Source organism: Euphorbia lathyris, chromosome 1 (assembly GCF_963576675.1).
Source record: "Euphorbia lathyris chromosome 1, ddEupLath1.1, whole genome shotgun sequence".
Lineage (NCBI taxonomy): Eukaryota > Viridiplantae > Streptophyta > Magnoliopsida > Malpighiales > Euphorbiaceae > Euphorbia > Euphorbia lathyris.
Window position 1 is genome coordinate 44,689,472 of NC_088910.1, and position 21,811 is coordinate 44,711,282.

The 21,811-nt window shown below is 34.6% G+C and overlaps 1 protein-coding gene across 1 annotated transcript; it reads right to left on the minus strand.

Moving 5' to 3' along the window:
• Positions 1–747: 747 nt before the first annotated feature.
• LOC136217934 (transcription factor MYB98-like) lies at positions 748–1,607 on the minus strand. Its single transcript, XM_066004643.1, has 4 exons — positions 1,567–1,607; positions 1,353–1,479; positions 964–1,247; positions 748–877 (listed from the first exon to the last, which is right to left on the minus strand). The coding sequence occupies exons 1-4, from the start codon at positions 1,605–1,607 to the stop codon at positions 748–750; spliced, it is 582 nt and encodes a 193-aa protein (XP_065860715.1).
• Positions 1,608–21,811: the final 20,204 nt, after the last annotated feature.

The window sequence follows — 21,811 nt, forward strand, 5'->3', positions numbered from 1 at the left end:
TCACAGGTGCCAAATCGTCAAACGTCAAACCACTGAGGTTTTATTTGAACTTAGCCCTAAACTTTATAACCAAAAAGACTAAGAAATTAGGGTAACTCCTAAATTAAGCCCTTGAACATCTATAGTTTTAAGGATTGAGTCTGTAAGTATTTATTTTTTCGAGATTAAGAACATAAATTTTATTTTTCACACACATTAAACCCTTATTAACAGATTCATTAGCTAAACCGTTAGTGAATAGTTTAATTAAAAAAAGATCAGGGGTATAATGCTTAACTTTAAAAATTTAAGACTTAATCATATGTTTTGATATTTATTTACTTAATTATTTTATTATTACTCTTTAAAGATAGTAAATCAATAAAAAAATTAGGTTTTTCTTTCTAAATTTTTAATATATATATGTTCAACCACAACTTGAAGTGAAAAACAAAAAATACATAAATTGACTGTCTTTTTTTAAAAAAAAACAATAATATTTGAATTGACTTTGTTCTTCGTTGCTTTAATAAAAGTCTTTGTCTTTGAATCCACATAAATATTTTACGTTACTTATTTTTAGTTTATTTTCAATTATTTGATTTATTCATGCAAGCGAATTTATCTAATAATAATAATAAAATTCCAAGAAAAAACTGCATACAGTATAACTAAATTTGTAAGATATTCATAGTTCTTACTGTTTACTTGTGCCCCAATAAAATATTGTTTTAATTTGGAACTAAACTGAAAACATCTATATACTTATCAAAAGAATTTAAACTCCCTTTTGGCCTGAAAATCCATGGACGGTGCATCCTCCTCCTCCTGCTCCTCAAAGCTGTTTTGATCTTCCTCCTCCTGATCCTCCTCAAGGCTTTTTTGATCATCAACAAAACTAACATAATGATCAAGTAATAAGGATTCAAGGCTGCAAATATCTTATCATCAAACTCAAAATCTAAATAATAATTTGGAACTAACCTTTTATCATTATTCTGATTACTCAAAACTGGTGTTTCAGCAGCACTGGGCCCTTCAGAGTCTAAGTTCAAGCTCCTGATGTAATCTTGAAGAAGAGTTCGTCTTCCATGTTTAGTTTTGCCCTCTTTCTTAGAATATTCTTTTCTTTTCGTTGCATTCCAGTGATTTTTAATTGAGTTCTCAGTTCTTCCTGGCAATAGTTTTACAATTTCTGCCCATTTGTTTCCTTTTTCTCTATGTGCCTGTATCAGTATCATATCCTCCTCTTCACTCCATGAATCTTTCTGTCAAAAACAAATGATAACACAGTTTAAGACAAATGATAACACGGTTTATGAATTCCAAAACATGTTGATGGAAAGGGATAGGGACTTTCTTAGCTAAATTACCTTGATATCAGGCCTTAGGTGATTGGTCCATCTATCCCTGCACTGTTTCCCAATTCTTCCAGGCACCATTTTAGCAATTTCTGACCATTTTGAGACTCCATGCATCTCCACTAGCCGAATCAGAAGCCTATAAAACATGATCCAAAATGAGATATTACAAAGAAAAAATGGGTTAATTTCATCAAACATGAACCAGATTTTTCTAATTTCTTACCTATCTTCGTCATCTGTCCATTGCCCCTTAACTATATTCATGTTCATCTGTCCTGCCAGGCCCTATTGAAAGGTTTGCTGTTGGAAGAGAAAGTAAAATGAGTGTTGGAAGAGAGAGTAAAATGAGAGTGTTGGAAGGTTTGATGAGCTAATTATTTAATAACAGCCAATATTTTAGGATTTATAATATTAGGGTTTTGTGAATTAATTCAAACATTATTTGTGTTGAGAATTAATTCAAAAAAAAGCTTTGTAACGGTTCTTTTAGTCTTCTAACCGTTATATCCTAAGGTTGAAATTTATATTTTTACTGTTATAAATAATTAATTGAAAAATATTTAGTTAATACATAAGTTAATATTTTTGGCAAAATCAACCTAAAAATAACTGAAATTGCTAACGATGTCAACCACAGGATTATTTTTGTTCCAAAAATACCACAAGTGCCAAATCGTCAAACATCAAACCACGGAGGTTTTATTTGAACTTAATCCTAAACTCTATAACCAATAAAAGACTAAAAAATTACGCTAACCCCTAAATTAAGCCCTTGAACTTCTATGGTTTTAAGGATTGAACCTATGAGTATTTATTTTTTTCGAGATTAAAACCATGAACTTTATTTTTCACACAAATTAAGCCCTTATTAACAGATTCGTTAGCTAAACCGTTAGTGAATTGCTCAATGAAAAAAAAAAAGATAAGGGGTATAATGCTTAACCTTAAAAATTGAAGACTTAATCCTTAGAACCTTAAAAATTTAAGACTTAATCATATGTTTTGACATTTATTTACTTAATTATCTCATTATTACTCTTTAAAGATAGTAAATCAATAAAAAAAATTAGGTTTTTTTTTTCTAAATTTTTAATACATATATCCAACGTCAAGTTGAAGTGAAAAATAAAAGATTCATGAGTTGACTTTGTGTTTTTTTATTTTAAACAATAATATTCGAATGGATTTTGGTATTTACCGTCTCAAATTATTTATTACCGCTCCCATTTGAACAATTTTGCCCTTTACATAAAAAAATTTCAAAACTAAAAAAAATTGAGAGAAAATTTCAAAATTTGACCTAAATGGATGCGGCATCCAATGAAAATTTCAAAATTTGACCTAAAAAAATGTAAATTTTAATGTTCCCGACTCGTAATCATCCATTTTCAGGGTTCGAGCTATCAAAAATCAATTATTTTCATAATTTCAATTATTGTTGTTCGGGTTTATGATTTTGGAGAGAGAATTTTCAGTTTTTGATCAAAATTATGAGAAGGGCAAAAAAATCCAAATGAAAGCGGTGATAAGTTATTTGGGGACAGTATTTAGCAGCTCACTATTTGAATTGACTTTGTTCTTGGTTGCTTTTAAGATTTTAAATTTTTCTTTGGTACATTATACATGGTTAATTTTTCTGATATGGTAATAGTTGCTTTTAGTGGAGAACTTTTATTGTTTATTTTTCCAGATTAGGTCCCTAAATTTTAACTTTCACATACATTGAATTCTTACTAACGGTTCCGTTAACTAACCGGATAATGAAAGACTCAATTTGAAAAACGATTAAAGATCTAAATGCTTAATCCTCAAGACTTTAAAAATTTTAAGACTTAATCATGTGTTTTGATATTTGTTTTGTGACACCCACGAAAAAAAACTATTTATATATAGAATTTATTATATTTATATACATAACATATAATTCTTTTTTTATAGGAAAGGGAAAGAAAAAGACAAACAAATACCTAACATATAATTCTAATTTTACTTTTGTAAAAATAAAAATTAATTAAAAAAAATTATGAATTAATTAAAAAACATTTTTTATGGTTAAAGAAATTTTAATTTTTCCTTTATATATATATATATATATATGATTAACGTATATGCTAATTTCACTACATAGTTATCTTATTAAGAATTGCAAGTTTGAATTTTATTTCTCAGAGGTACTAATAATTACATATAAATATAAGGTAAAAGGAGAAAGAAAACAGGATGGACAATTGTCACGACCCGAATCTGGCCATGACCGACGCATAAATTAAAATAACCTTAATCTATGCTAGCTTTAATTCTGAACTTTAAAAACTCTAAAATTAACTAACAAAGTATTAAAATCAATTCAATTACATCATAAATTCTTAAAGGAACTAAACTACGCAAGTCTAAACATCATCAATAATCCAAGGTCTCCAAAAGATAAAGTAAAACTAAATTTTAAGCAGTCTCCTTCAATATCAATCCAAAGGGTACCTCGCGAACAGAGATCCTAATCTGACAAAAAAAAAGATTCAACATGGTATGAGATTTTCGTCTATACGAGCGAAAACTTCAGTGAGCAGTAGCTATAGCACACAACTGAGGAGGAACAGACAGGCAAGCTGATACTCTTTAATAATGACAATTATAGTTCAAAATATAGTATTTCAAAACCAGTTAAACTAAAGGGTCAATATAAGGTGATCAATTCAAAATATTGATAATCAATTGTCAAATAGAATACTGAAACCTTTCCAAATAGACCTGTCCATGGGCCGGGCTGGGCTGGGCCGGGCCAGTCGGGTTTTTAAGTAAAAATACTCAGCCCAAGCCCAGCCCAGCCCACAATTAATTTAGGCGGGCTCGGACCGGGCTGGGCTCGGGCTTAAAAATCAAATCCCAAGCCCAACCCATATAAGCCCACCTAAATATATATATATAATTGTTAATTATAAAAAAATAAATATTATACTTAAAAATAAATATTTAATATATAAATATATATTTATTAATTAATATTAGGGTAATTAATTTATTAGTCCCTATATTTTGATAAAACACACTGTTTAGTCCCTGTATTTTCAAAAACACATGATAAAGTCCCTAACCTTTTTCACGATGAACTGTTTAGTCCCTAACGTTTTTCTTGGTGAACTGTTTAGTCCCTGTCGTTAGACTCTCATGAAGATTTTGTTAGTCAATTTGGATTTGCGTTCTTCTTTTCCTTTCCTTTAAACTCTAATGCATCTGAAATCAACTTTCAGTGTTCTTCTTTTTTATTTTCTTCTTAATCGATCAAATTCGTAAGCATTGGGTCTTTTTTTTTCTTGTTCTCCATACAAATAGCTTCTTCTTTTAAATTGGATTTTCTCTTCTAAAGTTTGAAGGTAAATAGTAAAAGGTAATTTAGTCATTTCCGAAGTCATAAACGGTAAAAAAAATCTAACAAATAGAAGGAAGGACTAAACAGTTCATTGAAAAAAAGGTTAGGGACCTTACCATGTGTTTATGAAAATACAGGGACTAAACAGTGTGTTTTGTCAAAATATAGGGACTAATAAATTAATTACCCTTAATATTAATAAGCGGGCCGGGCTGGGCCGGCCCGTGTTATTTTTATTAATCCCAAGCCCGCCCAAAAAATAGGCGGGCTTTGGCGGGCCTGGGCCGGGCTGGGCCGATGAACAATTTTTATTATCCAAGGGACACGGGCCTGGGCGGGCCGGGCGGGTACCCGGGCCCGTGGACAGGTCTATTTCCAAAATATCAAATATCAGAAAATAAGGCAAAAGCTTTAAAACACATGGTATAGTGTAACAGAGTAGTGATACTGCACACCACCAGGGCAGATAAATGGTAAGCGCGCTACCAATAACAGATTCATATAACAGATAATTGTCTTCACCGATCTTATGCATGATTCTAATGCTGACACAACTGACGACAAACTGACAACTAACAACCTGACTCAAAGACAGATGCAAAGTCCTAATGTTATGAAGATCAGTGAGAGGCCAGATGACAAATACAGTTAGTTATACTGAGTGTAAGTACAAAAGAGGAACAGAAACAACTTATCAGAATGTTAAAGCTGTGTCGTGGACAGAACCACTGCGTTGAAAACGATTACGGCAGACTCTGGTGCAATCTGGAAGTCCGATCGTCAACCAAGGTTTACACAGCAAGCGCCGTCCTAGTGCACTCTAGGTCGAAGCTTTGGAACAGCAAGAATTTTAATGCCCAGAGGAATTTCGTGTTTGAGATAAAAATCGTAATTGAGAAAAACTGTATATTTCGTAGCTCTGGAAAAACTCTTTTATCTCAGTGTGAAAGACGAACGTTGTAGTGGACAACGTTCATAAGAGTAAAACGTGGGTTGTTGAATGAAAGTAGGGATAGTGGAGATAAGACTTCATCAACTAAAAGAATTAGTCAAAAGGTTTAAAATATTTAATAATAAAATAAAAATTGGGTCCAGTCCAGTCGGGACGGGCGGGCGTCGAGCGCGAACGAACGAGCGAGCGCGCGCGTGTGGTGTTTTTTGTAAAACCCACTTTAACATAATTTAATATCACATAAAGCCCAACCCAATATAAACCTTTCAACTTCCTCACAAGTTTCCCATGTGGGATATATAAAGTTACAAGAGTGACTAATAGGCAAATGACTAAAAATGGCATTTCCCTTAAATCTCCAACAATCCCCCACAAATGGCTTTTTAGTAAAACAGTTTTAAAATAAATCTTTTCTGGGCAATAAGTTTCAGATTTTAAAAACTTAAGCATCAATATCTTTCGATTGAATTGATACATAGTGTTGTGAGGCAACATGTTATAGTTTTAGAAGTGAATTGCTCTTGAACTTCTACAACTGTAACTGAGACCCTCACAACACGTAAAGAAAACCTTTAAACGAAATTTTGCTGTTCCGCGATAAAAACAATAGCGCTTTTAATGGCCATGCGCACACCTTGGATCTAATGAGTGCTCTAGAAAGACAGCCCAAAGTCTTTCATAGAAGGCGGCCCACCTTCACACATATGTAGGTGATCTCTATAAGAGACCATTAAGAGTTTCTCATAACTCAACCTCAAAAGGAGCATCCATCAAGTTCATATAAATGAACCACCACACCACGGGCTATGGATTATACACACACTATCACAAGTCATAGGAATGGGTAAAATATAGTGTATAAAAAGATAGTATGGTTTCGTTTGACCACGTATGGTATCCACCATATTTTTCTTTAATCAGTGGGCTTTAGCCCCATTCCCCTCGACGTTTCTAGAACCATTCTTCTAGGTAACCCTTTGGTGAACGGATCAGCTAGATTCTTCTCTGATCTCACAAAATCTAAGGCAATTACCCTATGTTTCAAGAGTTGTCTTAATGCACTATGTCTAATGCGAATGTGTCTTTTCTTTCCGTTGTAGACACTGTTTTTTGCAGTACCCATGGCTGCCTGTGAATCACAATGAAGTGAGATAGGCGCATTAGACCTCCCCCACAATGGGACATCTGCCAATAAACTTCTCAACCAATCTGCTTCTTGACTAGCTAGTTCTAGTGCTATAAATTCTGATTCCATGATTGAGCGTGCAATACAGGTTTGTTTACATGATCTCCAAGAGACGGCACCACCACCCAAAACGAAAACATAACCATTAGTGGAACATACCAAATCATTTTTGGATGACCAGTTTGCATCACTATAGCCTTCTAAAACAGTAGGAAATTTATTAAAATGCAAATTAAAGTTCATGGTACCTCTTAAGTATTTAAGTAAACGACGAAGTGCATTCCAATGTTCATCATTTGAATTGTGAGTATATCTACTCAATCTATTTACAGCGTATGCAATGTCAGGTCTAGTATGAGTCATTAAGAACATAACACTCCCAATAATCTTAGCATATTCTTCTTGTGAAACACTATGTCCTTTATTTTTGGTAAGACATATGCTAGGATCATAGGGTGTTCTAGCTGGCACTACATCAAAGCTATCAAACTTTTTCAATAATTTCTCAACATAATGTGATTGTCCTAAAGAAAAGCCATTTTCAGTTTTTGTAATTTTGACACCAAGAATTACATCAGCTTTTCCCATGTCTTTCATGTCAAATTGTGATGATAAGAAGGCTTTCGTGTTATTCACTACTTCTAAATTAGTGCCTAAGATAAGCATATCATCCACATAAAGACATACAATCACATGATTTGATCCAAATGATTTAGAATAAACTCATGTATCTGATCCATTAACTACGTACCCATCAGAAAGTAAAGTGGAGTTAAACTTTTCATACCATTGTTTGGGTCCCTGTTTCAGGCCATACAGTGACTTCCTCAGTTTGCATACCTTATCTTCCTGACCGGGTACAATATTTCCCTCAGGCTGTTGCACATAGATTTCTTCTTCTAAATCACCGTTTAGAAAAGCTGTTTTTACATCCATCTGATGTACCACCAAATTATGTATTGCTGCAATTGCAATTAAGATTCTAATAGTAGAAATTTTAGTAACGGGAGAGTACGTATCAAAATAGTCAATTCCTTTCTTTTGACTATAGCCTACGGCAACTAATCTAGCTTTGAACTTTTCAATGGATCCATCAGGTCTTCTTTTCCTTTTGAAGATCCATTTGAGTTTTATAGTTTTGGACCCTTTAGGCAGAGAGACTAGATCCGAAGTGTGATTTACCATAATAGAGTCTAATTCATCTTTTATTGCCTCTTTCCAAAAGTTAGCATCTATAGAGGTCATGGCCTCCTTATACATCTTAGGATCTTCTTCTATTAGATAGGCAGACATAAAAACATCATCTATCCTATCTGAATTTTCTAATAGAAAAGATGAAACAAAGTCGGGTCCAAAACTATTAGCTATTTTCCTTCTTTTACTTCTTCTAGGTTCATGTTCACATTCATCATGTTTTTCTAAAGAACTAGAAGCAAGAGAATTACTAGCATGTACAGAATTAGAAGGACCAACATCTGTTGAAACACCTTTCCACATAATTTTGATTTGACAAAATTGTTTAAGTATAATTTAAAATACATATTCTAAATACACTAAGTTTAAATGCTTTGATTTAATTCTACTAATGTGTTTGTTCAATGTTGAGTTAAAACTATTATAAGACATAAGAATTAAAAGGCCCAAGCCCAATACGGAAGCCAAAGCCCAAGTCAAACAACTCAGTACAACTCGGCCCGCGTTTGTCAAAACGTTGCCGTTTTGGACAAAACGCAACTCAGCATGAGAAGGATCTAGAAGACCTTCGGGAACAACTTCAAGATGAAGCCGCTGAGTAGATTCGACAAACGTACAAGACATCAGCTGGCTAAGGAAAACTTCCAGACAAAGTATTTCCCCTTTGGGCAAAGTTCAGACGACACAGTATGCTGTCCAGTTGACTTTACCATAAAAGGAGAGACAGTCTGCTGAGCTAACCGAAGACAGAAGATACACAATTCTAATTGGCCGAGAGCTCTGAGCAAGTCAGGATGACAACGACATGTAGCCGTTTCCCTCCAACGGTTATTTCGAAGTTCGAAATGACTGATGCCCAGACGTCTCTATAAACAGTGCCATCAGAAGCTTCACTCCATACATAACTTGATCAAGCAGTTACGCTGACCAAATTTCTAGACAAGTTCTGCAATCAAGAAGCAAAGCAAATCTTACACTACAATTCATACATTTGTGTAAAAGTCTAGAGTGATTATTTCAATCGTCTAAAGTGTCTTAGCAAATCTTTGTATAGGACAAAACACTTATCATTTCTAGAGATAGAAAGGAGAGGCTGAGTACTCGGTTATAGTACTCAGTAAGAGATTAGGATTGAGTAGAGGTATAGAGGAAGGTACTCTTGTTATACTCAGTTGCTAAGATTGTAAAGGGTTTGAGGCTCTACCTTTAAAGACCTCAGTAGAGGATTCGAAATCTCGGAACGTGTTCCGGGGACAGGACGTAGGCTTAGAAGAAGCCGAACCTGGATAAATCTGCTGAGTAAAGTATTTCTTACCTTTAACTCCTTGTATATATTGCTTGCTTAAAATAACAAAAAACTGACCAAGTAAAGAGGTCAAGTTGAGTTGTGCGCGTTAAACATCTGAGCTCAGGAATAGACTCTAAGTGCTATCTCCTGACTCAAGCTAAGAAACTGACCTAGTCACCAGTTGACTAAGCCAGTATCTTGCTGTTTACTCAGCGCCGCTGTTAAAACCTTTTTCCTTAGAAAAAGAAGTCTGCCCTAATTGCGAAAAAGTTTAAATAGTTCCTAACCCCCCCTTGGAACTATACTTGCAACCTTACAAGGGACCAACAACATCATCACACACAAGATTTTTCTTTAACGGAAAAATATTCTCAAAAAATTCTGCATCTCTAGATTCACATATGGTATTATCATTTAGTGACATAAATCTAAAGGCAGCACTATTATAAGCATATCCAATAAAAACACAATCAAATGTTTTTGGCCCTATGTTGGGTTTTCTAAAGGATGGAAAAGCAACTTTGGCAAGACAACCCCAAACCCTCAAGAAATTTAAATTAGGCGAATATCCCTTCCAAAGCTCATAAGGAGTTTTGTCTAATTTTTTATGAGGAACTCTATTTAAAATGTAGCATGCAGACAAAACAGCTTCCCCCCACATATTATCAGGCATACCAGAACTAATCAACATGGCATTCATCATTTCCTTAAGCGTTCTATTTTTCCTTTCTGCTATACCGTTTTGTTGTGGTGTATATGGTGCACTAGTTTCATGTATAATGCCATTTTCCTCACAAAAAGTTTTAAGGAAATTGGTTCCATATTCTCCACCTCTATCAGATCTAAGCCTTTTTATTTTTCTATCTAGCTGATTTTCTACTTCCATTTTATATTTAAGAAACATACTTTCAGCCTCATTTTTTGATCTTAAAAGATATACTTTGGTGTATCTCGAAAAGTCATCAACAAAGGTCATATACCATCTTTTACCACCCCTACTAATGGAATTCTTAAAGTCAGCTAGATCAGAATGAATTAATTCAAGCAATTCAGTACTTCTCTTAGTAACAGATGGAAAAGGCTTTTTGGCAAATTTAGCTTCTACACAAATAGAACATTTTCTTTCATGCTCAGAATTGACAATATCAGTAACATGCATATTTTTCAACCTTTTAATAGAAGCATAATTCACATGTCCCAATCTACCATGCCAAACATCCAAAGACTCACATATATAAGCAAAACCAGAAGAACTTGCATTAATTCCAACAGAGTTAACATCAACAGTGTTCATGATAAAGAGTCCATCACCTAGGTACCATTTCCCTACAAAGGTCCCATTCTTGGTAAGAATCACCTTATCAGCCTCAAAAGTAATTTTTAAACCAGCCTTATTCAATAAACTACCAGAGATAAGATTCCTACGAAGTGAAGGCACATACAAAACATTGTTCAATGATAAACTTTTTTCAGAAGTTAATTTGAGTAAGACTGTTCCTTTACCAACAACACCAGCAGTTGCGGTGTTACCCATGTAGACGCACTCTCCATCAGCAGCATCCTCAAAATTATGAAACAACTCCCGGTTCGAACATAGATGTCTGGTATCTCCAGTGTCTATCACCCAATCAGTTTTGTTTTCCACCAAGTTCGATTCTACCACCACAGCAGCAATGATTTCATCGTTCTCCACCAAATTGGATTGTCCGGTAGGCTTTGTGTTAGCATTCTGATTTTAATTTTGTTGGTTCTTCCTTTGGAAACATTGAAATGCTCTGTGCCCGGGTTTTCCACACACAAAGCATTCAACCTTTCGCTTTTGGACCTTTCCATGCTTGAAGGACTTATTCTGTTTGAAGCTTTTCTGGGACTTGTTTGCATATCCTTTTGATCTGTCTTTTGGAATCACAGCAGATTCAACCACACTAGCATTAATAGAAACACAAATAGAGGAAAGTTGCTTATCTTTCATTCTGTTTGCTTCTTCAGTTCGCATATGACTAACAAGCTCCTGCAGACTGAAATCTTTCTTTTTGTGCTTCAGGTGGTTTCTGAAGTCACTCCAGGAAGGAGGAAACTTCTCCAGCAAAACATTGGCTTGAAGCATATCGCACATATTCATCCCCTCACTGAGAACTTCAGCGACAAGGTTCTCATATTCGTGAATTTGATCAATGATCCGTTTCTGATCAACCATTTGATAATGTAGCCACCTGCCAACAACATATTTTCTTTTTCCAGCATCATCAGACCCATACTTATCTTTTAATGAGACCCAAATTTCTTTCACAGACTTTTTGTTCACAAATATATCGAACAGTGGGTTCGACATATGGTTAAGGAGATGTCCTCTGACAGTTTTGTTATCTTTTTCATATTTAGCAGACTGGTTCTCGTATTGTTGAACGATAAGCGACATAGCATGACCGTTTGGGTCGACAGGGGGATCAGACAGAACGACATAATCAAGGTCTAATTGTTCAAAAAATATAAGCATTTTCTGAGACCATCTTTTGTAGTTCAGACCGTCTAAGGGCTCTAATTTAGAGAGATCAGGAATATTTTTTGAGATTAGAGCAGACATGATGACGGACAGAAATAATCGTTTTGAAATTGTAAGTACAAAAGAGGAACAGAAACAACTTATCGGAATGTTAAAGCTGTGTCGTGGACAGAACCACTGCGTTGAAAACGAATACGGCAGACTCTAGTGCAATCTGGAAGTCCGATCGTCAACCAAGGTTTACACAGCAAGCGCCGTCCTAGTGCACTCTAGGTCGAAGCTTTGGAACAGCAAGAATTTTAATGCCCAGAGGAATTTCGTGTTTGAGATAAAAATCGTAATTGAGAAAAACTGTATATTTCGTAGCTCTGGAAAAACTCTTTTATCTCAGTGTGAAAGACGAACGTTGTAGTGGACAACGTTCATAAGAGTAAAACGTGGGTTGTTGAATGAAAGTAGGGATAGTGGAGGTAAGACTTCACCAACTAAAAGAATTAGTCAAAAGGTTTAAAATATTTAATAACAAAATAAAAATCGGGTCCGGTCCAGTCGGACGAGCGTCGTGCGCGAACGAACGAGCGAGCGCGCGCGCGCGTGTGGTGTTTTTTGTAAAACCCACTTTAACACAATTTAATAAAACATAAAGCCCAACCCAATATAAACCTTTCAACTTCCTCACAAGTTTCCCATGTGGGATACATAAAGTTACAAGAGTGAGTAATAGGCAAATGACTAAAAAGGGCATTTCCCTTAAATCTCCAACACTGAGCACTTGTACCAGTTTGAAAATGTATATATATATATATATATATATATATATATATATATATATATATATATATATATATATATAAGTCAGAAAATCATAACTGATTAAACGAATTATCAGATTTCTCAAATAAAAGTAATAACTGTGCTAAATTGCGTATCAAAAAGTACAAATAATATCAAATCAAAATCTTAATGATTTCATTGTAACCGATAATAAAACAAACCAAATATAAAGGTATGTTCCCAAAATATACGCTCTAATACTAAGGATATTTAATAAACACAAAGTTTAAAATAGACGCTTTTATAAAAGAAAATATACTATCAAATGTCAATTTTTGATAAACAGTTTCAAAGCTGATATTTCAATCAAATAGTGTGATGTATTATAATTACCACTCACCTGATACTCCAAATAACAGATAGATTTGAACCTTAATCCATTAATAATCTTCTGAATCAATCTCATAACATCAACTCCCTAATCCACAAACCAGACTAACTACATTATTCCAATAATTCCCAAAGTAAATCTTTATATTGAGATAATTTTCCCTTAATCCAAAAACTTTGTGTTTTAAATAACTAGTATAGAAAGGAAAACAACCCACCAGAAAATAGAATCTTCAAAGCCAATATTAATAAAAGCATCAAACCAAAAACAAATTCAGTTATAATTTTAATTAAATGTGGAAAATATCACTCACTGTGAAAATATAATATAATTAATTAATTGATTACTTGTAAAGAGCGAGTGAATTCAACATAGGAATTCCTCAATCCCAAGCAGAATAAGGTTGTAGAGTTTTAGAAAGGTACAATAGGTTATAGAATGAAGACGGCTCAAATATTCATGTAGGTTTTAAATGTTCTCATTTTATAAAATAATTAAATAAATAAATATTAGAAACCACAATACTAATGTAGATTCAATAAATTACGTAAACTTTTTGAAAGTCAATAGACCTTATTACGGTGCGCCGTTCGCGTCGCCCACGTCGTGCGGGTGCGCCCTAACCCGGTGATTAATCGATTGCACCCCCCTACGTGTGAGAGAACATTTTCCCTAGTAATTGGTTAAAGTCTTGTAAAGCTCATTTGCTTATAAGCTAGTTAAGTTTTTCCTTTCTTTTCTATGTGGGATGTGAATGCTTAATCTCCTTTTATTTTCTTCCAAACCATTTCAAGTCGTTCACTTTGAGTATTAATTTATCATTCATCACTTGTCCGTTTTAAGTTTATGAATAGATTTTTAAAAGAACTCATGGCATAGAACACGTTGATATGTTTCAATTTATCCTGAACTTAATTTATTCGTTATATATTTAAGACTCAAATTAACAAAAAATAACAAACCAAAAGTTGTTTATAATTTATTTTGGATATATATAATGTATAAAAAATAATTTTAAATTAATTATATAGATTTAATATATATAAATATTATTTATTTATTTATTACATCATCCGGTTCGACCAATTCAAACCATCCGGTCCGACCAAGTGACCCGTAACCCAGTTACCAATCCGATTTAATGTCCGGTCCGGTTCTGATAACATTACTAACAATTCATGTCAAACACAAAATATTTGCCTAGTATAACTCTTTTGAAGCACTAATTAGAATTCCACGTCAACTTCAAATTTTTTTTTCCCAAATTCACAATTCTAAGACATTATAACTCATAATAGTCAAAGCTTTTAGCAAATAAATTCCAAAAAGAAAAAATAACTCCACCTACACTAGAAAATTAATAAACCAACCAGTGATGAAATTAATTCCAATATACTCAAACTAAAAGGCTATTTTTTTTTTCTTTTATACACAAGCTTAGTCAAATTAACTCCAAACAATAGCTATGCCAACATTAAAAGTTCAGAAATTCCATAATTAGTCAGTTCTCTCAATTCGAGTATATAATAGTAATAACTTCAAATAAATTTCAACTCGATTCTCCATGCCACAAAACAAAATAAAAAAATATCCCTAAATTATAATAATCAAAGTTTCTGTAAATTTCAACTGATAACTTTCACCTATAGTGCACAGAAATAAAAATGAAGTGGAAACGGAAACGGAAACGGAAACAGATACCGAGAAATGTTATTTTAAAAATAATAATAATAATAATAATAATAATAATAAAAAAAGAAAGATTAGTTAGGAAACTGTAATAGATATGAAACAAAAACGGACGCGAAACTCGGAACCGCTAACGAAGAAAAGTTTCCGCACAACATAGCTTTTCACATAATAAAGGCCTAGAAAACCTATAACATAATCCAACTCCTACCTTTGATCCATAATTGATTGGCCTATATCACTATAAGCTAGCATGAAGCAAACACCAAATAATTAACACCGAGACCAAAGAATTAACACCGAGATTACTGTATAAATTTAAATGCCAACAAAAAAAAATACACACATCCTCAATACAATGTGAGAACAATCACCATTTATATTGATATGAGTAATTACACATATACATAGCTGAAACCAATTCCTATGAGACTAGTAAACACTAAGCCCTAGTTAGAGATTAACCAAAACCAAAACTCGTTAGAACTCTTACAAGAATAACATGTTGCATATAGAACTAGTTACAGATTATAGAATTATATCTCAACTAGGTTCTCTAACACTCAACATGAACACCTTCTATAAATATGACCTTGATCAAACAATTCCTAAAATTCTAACTTAAAACCCTCACTAGCTTAGTTATAATAGACATGTAATTCTTGTGGATCTACAAAGCTATAAAACTTTAGGTATACTTCAATTCAAATATCCAAACCATGAATATAATACGCAAAATTTCCTTAATTATCATAAATAGAGTTTTAATCCAATCAATTCCAATAATAACTAAACCCACAATAATAACCTCAAAAATCTATAACCAATAAATTCCTTCCACTTGACCTATATCAAACAGAAACTGATAATGTAGAATCCTTGCCTTTCCATTCATTGATAATGTGATATATATACACAAGATATATGTGTGAACATGATAATTACAAATCAATTATATTCCTAAATTACAGCAGAAATATCCATATCTAATACACCCCCGTAGTCGAAACGGGAGGTGGTCGAACGTTGAGACTAGAGCGGAAGTCGTCGAAAAGAATTTGTGGTAGACCTTTGGTGAAAATATCTGCAATTTGATGACGAGAAGGAACATGAAGTACCCTAACCTCTCATTTAGCAACCTTTTCTCGAACAAAATGTATATCCATCTCAATATGCTTGGTATGTTGGTGTTGTACAGGATTACCAGTGAGGTAAACTGCACTCACATTGTCACAATATACCAAGGTGGATTTACTAATAGGGCAATGAAGTTCAAGAAGAAGATTTCTAATCCAGCAAGTTTCAGATACGACATTAGCAACACCACGATACTCTGCTTCAGCACTAGAACGAGATAAAGTGGGTTGCCGCTTAGCAGACCAAGACAGAAGATTGTCACCAAGGAAAACACAATATCCTGAAGTAGAACGTCGAGTGTCAGGACATCCCCCCCAATCTGCATCTGTATAGGAGACCAAGGAATCTAGTGAAGAGGTTGTGAATGTAAGTCCGAACTCCAGGGTTCCTTTAACATATCGAAGAATCCGCTTGATAGCTGCCATATGAGACGTTTTGGGATCGTGCATGAATAAACAGACTTGCTGAACAGCATAACTGATGTCTGGGCGAGTGAGAGTCAAATACTGTAATGCACCAGCTAAACTTCGATACTCAGATGGATCATGATAAGCAGAACCAGATGAAGCACTCAGTTTTTGCTTAGTGTCAACAGGTGTTGTACAGGAATTTGCTGAAGAAAGACCGGCTTTAGAAATGATCTCAGTAGCATACTTCTTTTGAGACAGAAAAAGAGAGCCGGCGCTCCGAGTGACAGATATCCCTAAAAAATAACTCAATGGGCCAAGATCTTTCATAGCAAATTCGGAACTCAATTTGTTGATAATTGACTCTTGTAGAGCAGTGGAAGAAGTAGCTAGAACGATGTCATCCACATATAAGAGTAGATATGCCATCTCTGCTCCCCGACGAAAGACAAACAGTGAATGATCAGATTTACTGTGAGAAAAACCCATGGTAGACAAGAAAGAGGCAAACCGTTGGTACCACGCCCGTGGTGCTTGTTTGAGACCATAAAGAGACTTTTGAAGAAGGCATACATGATCTGGATAGTTGGGATCCCGAAATCCCAATGGTTGATGCATATAAACAGTCTCATGAAGATCCCCATGAAGAAAAGCATTTTTTACATCCAGCTGATGTAGTGGCCAACCTTTAGAAAGTGCAATACTTAATACAGCTCGAATTGTTGCTGGCTTAACAACTGGACTGAAAGTATCACCACAGTCTACCCCAACAAGTTGATTCGCCCCATTTCCAACAAGTCTTGCTTTGTATCTTTCAAAAGATCCATCTGCATTAAATTTGTGCCTGAGAATCCACCAACTACGAAGAACATTAGCATTAGAAGGACGGGGTACGAGGACCCACGTCTTATTTTCAATAAGAGCCTTATATTCTTCAGTCATGGCTTGTTTCCAATTAGGGTCTTGTAAAGCAAGTGAGGGATTAGAAGGAATAGGAGAAATAGTGGTGGTGTGTAAGTTGAGCTTTCTTTGGGGTTTGAAAATTCCAAGTTTAGCTCGGGTTGTCATAGGGTGAGTCGGTTGGGTTGGGTTGGCATGTATAGGATCGGGAGAAGGCGGGGAAGTGGGCTGTTGTGGGGAGGTGAGCTGTTGTGGGGAATTTGTGTTTGGGCCGTGTTGAATTGGAGAAGGAAAGGGACTGTCGAGAGGAGAAGGGGGAAGTGCTGGGCTGTTTTGGGAAGATGGGTTGGGACTGTTGGGCCGTGGTGAAACTGGGCTTTGGTTAGGAGTGGACGCATTAGTGGGGAAGGGAATAATGGGTTGGGTTGTTTGTGTAGGTGAGTTGGAAATAGAAGAAATGGGAGGGGAGGCCGAGACATGTTGAGTGGAAAATGGAAATTTGCTTTCATTGAAAATAACGTGACGAGATATAATTATTTTCCGCGCGGAGATGTCGTAACACTTATAGCCTCGATGATTGGATGGATATCCAAGAAACACACATGGAGAGGACCTAGGTTGAAGTTTATTTCTAGAGGAAGAAGGGACAAGTGGGTAACAAAGACAACCGAAAGTGCGTAAGTGAGTATAAGAAGGAGTACGATTGTAGAGAATTTGAGTTGGTGAAAGAAGACTAAGATTTTTGTGAGGGAGAATATTTAAAAGATAGGTCGCATGAGCAAGAGCATGAGGCCAGAAAGAATGAGAGCAAGAAGCATGTGTTAGAAGAGTGCGAATTATATTATTGATTGTTCGAATCGTTCGTTCAGATTTACCGTTTTGGGAGGAAGTATGTGGACATGAAAAACGGAATTGCATACCATTATTGTTAAAAAAATCATGAAAATGACTATTGTTATACTCACCACCATTATCACACTGAAAAGTTTTGATATCTTTTTCAAATTGAGTACGTACGTAATTTCGGAATGTGAGGAACACAGAAAAAACTTGAGATTTATTTGCTAAGGGAAAAGTCCACAGAAAATTAGAATAATCATCTAGGAAAAGAACATAATATCTATAGCCACTAGAACTTAGAACAGGAGATGTCCATATATCACTATGAATAATATCAAACGGCATTGATGACATATTTTTAGAAGCATAAAAAGGCAATTTAATATGTTTCCCAAGCACACAAGAATTGCAAATAGAAAAATCAACATTTTTAGGACAAGAAATAAAATTATTAGTTCGAAGATTGTCTAAAATTTGAGGACCAGGATGGCCCAATCTATTGTGCCAAACTGAAGGAGATAAAACAGAAGCATTTAAAGCATAAGAAGACTCTGAAGAGGAGGATGTGACTGGATATAAATCACCGGTGCTATTACATCTCATAATAGGGATCCCCGTGCGCAAGTCCTTCACAGAGAAACCAACAGGATCAAATTCAACGGACACATTATTATCAATAGCAAATTTCCGCACAGATATAAGGTTTTTGATTAATCTAGGGGCATGTAAAACATTGTTCAATTCTAGGGTTTTTTTGTTTGTTTTTAAGGATGCATTACCAAGACCGATAACAGGAATACAAGTGCCATTACCTACTACGATACTCGTGTTAGGACTCTTATTTAAATAAGATGTGAGTTTACCTCCATCCCCGCTCATGTGAGAAGTGGCGCCGGTGTCCATATGCCAAGGTTCTGCAGGTGGTGTGATTGTCAAGGTGTGCATAGCCGCCTCAATGTTTGTTGGAGTGTAATACTGGGCCAGATGGGCCTGCGGATGGGCTCCCAATATGCCTGGCTGGACTGCAGAAGAATTGTTATTAAAAACAGGCCCGCGAGTTGCACCATGAGTTGCACCATGTGAAGAATTGGGCCAAGAAGGATTTAGCACGTTGTGATAGTTCACTGGGCAACAATTTTTCGGACTTGATTTTATAACTTCTATTTATAGTTTTTCCACTGAGGCTTGTATTTTCTATTTAAACCCACTTAATTCATTTCTAAGCATTCATAAATTAGGGATTAGCTACGGTAAGAAATAGACCCCAGCTTGCATCCATGTCCTTCATTGCTCATCCTTCCATTAAAGCTTCCTGCTCCAAGTATTCTTCAGCAAGTGAAGGTTCCACCCTTTAGATTTCTCCAAGAAGCACTAGTTTGAGTTAGCGATGTTCTAATGGAAGATTTTCTCAACCCTTAGGATTTTAGAATTTTGTTGAACTTTGAAAGAACTATTGTGATGTGTTGATTGATCCATTTTAACAATAAATCCATATTTTAGTTGTAGTTTAGTTTAATTATCTTGCTTTATAATTCATTATATGTTTTTTTTTTGTTCTTAGGTTTGCATTTTTTTCAATCACCTTATCTTTTTTTTTTATCGATTATCATATATAATTGTTGTCTTATCAGAATTCAACCTCCGAACTGTAGGAATTGATAAAACCATGGAATATATGGGCCATAATAGGACTTAAATTGATTATAATAAAAGGGGATTGAGAGTTAGAACTGGTGAATGTTTCGTTAACTTGGGAAAAATATATATAGAGATTCCATAGTATAATCAAGCACATAATCTAGCTAAAGTTTGTTGACTAATTTATATAATCAATACTGTAATCTAATTAAAGTTTATTGACTAATTTACCATGATTAAGCCTATAATCTAGCTCAAGTTTGTTGACTAATTATAAAAGTAACTTACGAAAAATACAATATTATTTATATAATCTAATACACGATGTAGTCGAAATGGGAGGAGGGCAAATATTGAGACTAGAATGAAAGTCATGAACTTGATCATGTCCGACTTTCTAACGCACAAAATTGATGTCCATCTTAATATGTTTGGTTCGTTGATGTTGAATCAGATTGTCGGAGAGGTATACAACACTACCATACTAGGGGAATGAAGTTCTAGAAAAAGATTGCGAATTTAACAAGTCTTAGAGACCATATTAGTTACACCCCTTATATAGATTTGGAGACTTAAATATGAGATTTTAAATAAGTTTATGAGGTTAATGAGACACCATTAAAGTTCAGGGGGTCAATCAAATTTTTTGGACAAATTCAAGGGGCAGCTGATGTATTAAGCCTATTTAAGTACTTGTTAGAGTTATTATAACTATACATCAACATTAATAACATTGATTGTGTTTGGCCTAGTGACAATTAATTTATTTTGGCATCAAGAGCCCTATGAATTGTGCTTAAAAACCTAATTGGCTCCTTGAACTTATATATAGTCTCTTTAACCCCCTAAACTTGTTTAAAGTGACATGATTATAAAAACCAGAGAATCATGAAAACAAAGAGTAGAAGAAGAGTAAATTGGTATAGAGTAACGAACCAGGAGTTGCAAAGAGAAGCAGAACAAGAGAAGAGGCTATGGGAAGAGACTTGCGGATAATGATGGAAGGAGAAGACTCAGAAGGTCATTTTTCATTTTTAGGAGAAGAGGGAGATGGAGGCGGTGCAAACGAGAAACAATAACCCTAAAATCCAAATTTACATTAACCTTTTATATTTACAAATTTACAAATTGACCCAATTAATTACAAGTACCCTCCTTATGTTTTATTAATTTCTTAAAATTTATATTAACACTATTGGTCTCCTATAAATGACTGATGCAAATAATACATTTATTTGCATCGGTCCCTATTAAGGGGCCGATGCAAATAATTCAATTGATATTTGCATCGGCCTTTTTGAAAAGGTCGATGTAAATAATACACTTATTTGCATCGGTCCGTATTAAGGGGCCGATGCAAATAATTCAATTGATATTTGCATCGGTCTTTTAGAAAGAGCCGATGCAAATAATACAATTATTTGCATCGGTCCCAGTTAAGGGGCGGATGCAAATACTAAATATCATGGCATTTGCATCGGCCCCAAACAAAGGGCCGATGCAAATGGACCTTTTGCATCGCATTTTATAAGGGCCGATGCAAATAGGTCGATGCAAATAGCCATTTTCCACTAGTTAACTCCCTAAATATGTAAAAATGAGCTAAAAATCTAAAAAAAAGTTAATTTGTTTTGGAGATTTAGAATCACGAATCACTAGTGGAAAAATGACCATTTGCATCGACCTATTTGCATCGGCCCTTACAAAATGCAATGCAAAAAGTCTATTTGAATCGGCCCTTTATTTGGGATCGATGCAAATTGTAATACCCCCAAATTATATATATTTAAGCTAATTAGTAAAATGAATTAGTTAGAAGGACTTAAAAGCTAAAGTATAATTACTTTTGAGAATTTTTTTAAAAGATAATACAAATGTAGGGGCTAAAAGGAGAAGTTGGCCAAAATAAAATATTTTGAGGAGCTGCATTTTACGGTGGACTCCCTTTTCCTTCTTCTTGAACCTTCATCTTCTCCATTTCATTACAAATCATTAGTCTAACTCATTCTTCCTCCTTTCTTCACCGTTTTTGGCATTCTTTATACCGAAACGAAGCTCTCAACTCCAGCTATAAGTGCATGTAAGTTTTATGGTGAGATTTTGAGTTTTCAAAAATCGTTTGAGAGAGAAAATTCATCACTTTTGCTATTCTATTTCTTGGTCCTATGTTCATTATTTTGCAATTCTAACACCAAAAAATGG

Excerpts from the sequence above, each read along its gene's own strand:
- LOC136217934 (XM_066004643.1), bottom strand. The coding sequence starts at position 1,607 with ATGAATATAGTTAAGGGGCAATGGACAGATGACGAAGATAG. Across the intron at positions 1,248-1,352 it reads ACCTAAGGCCTGATATCAAG|AAAGATTCATGGAGTGAAGA; the intron begins GTAATTTAGCTA and ends TGTTTTTGACAG. Across the intron at positions 878-963 it reads AATCAGAATAATGATAAAAG|TTTTGTTGATGATCAAAAAA; the intron begins GTTAGTTCCAAA and ends TCATTATGTTAG.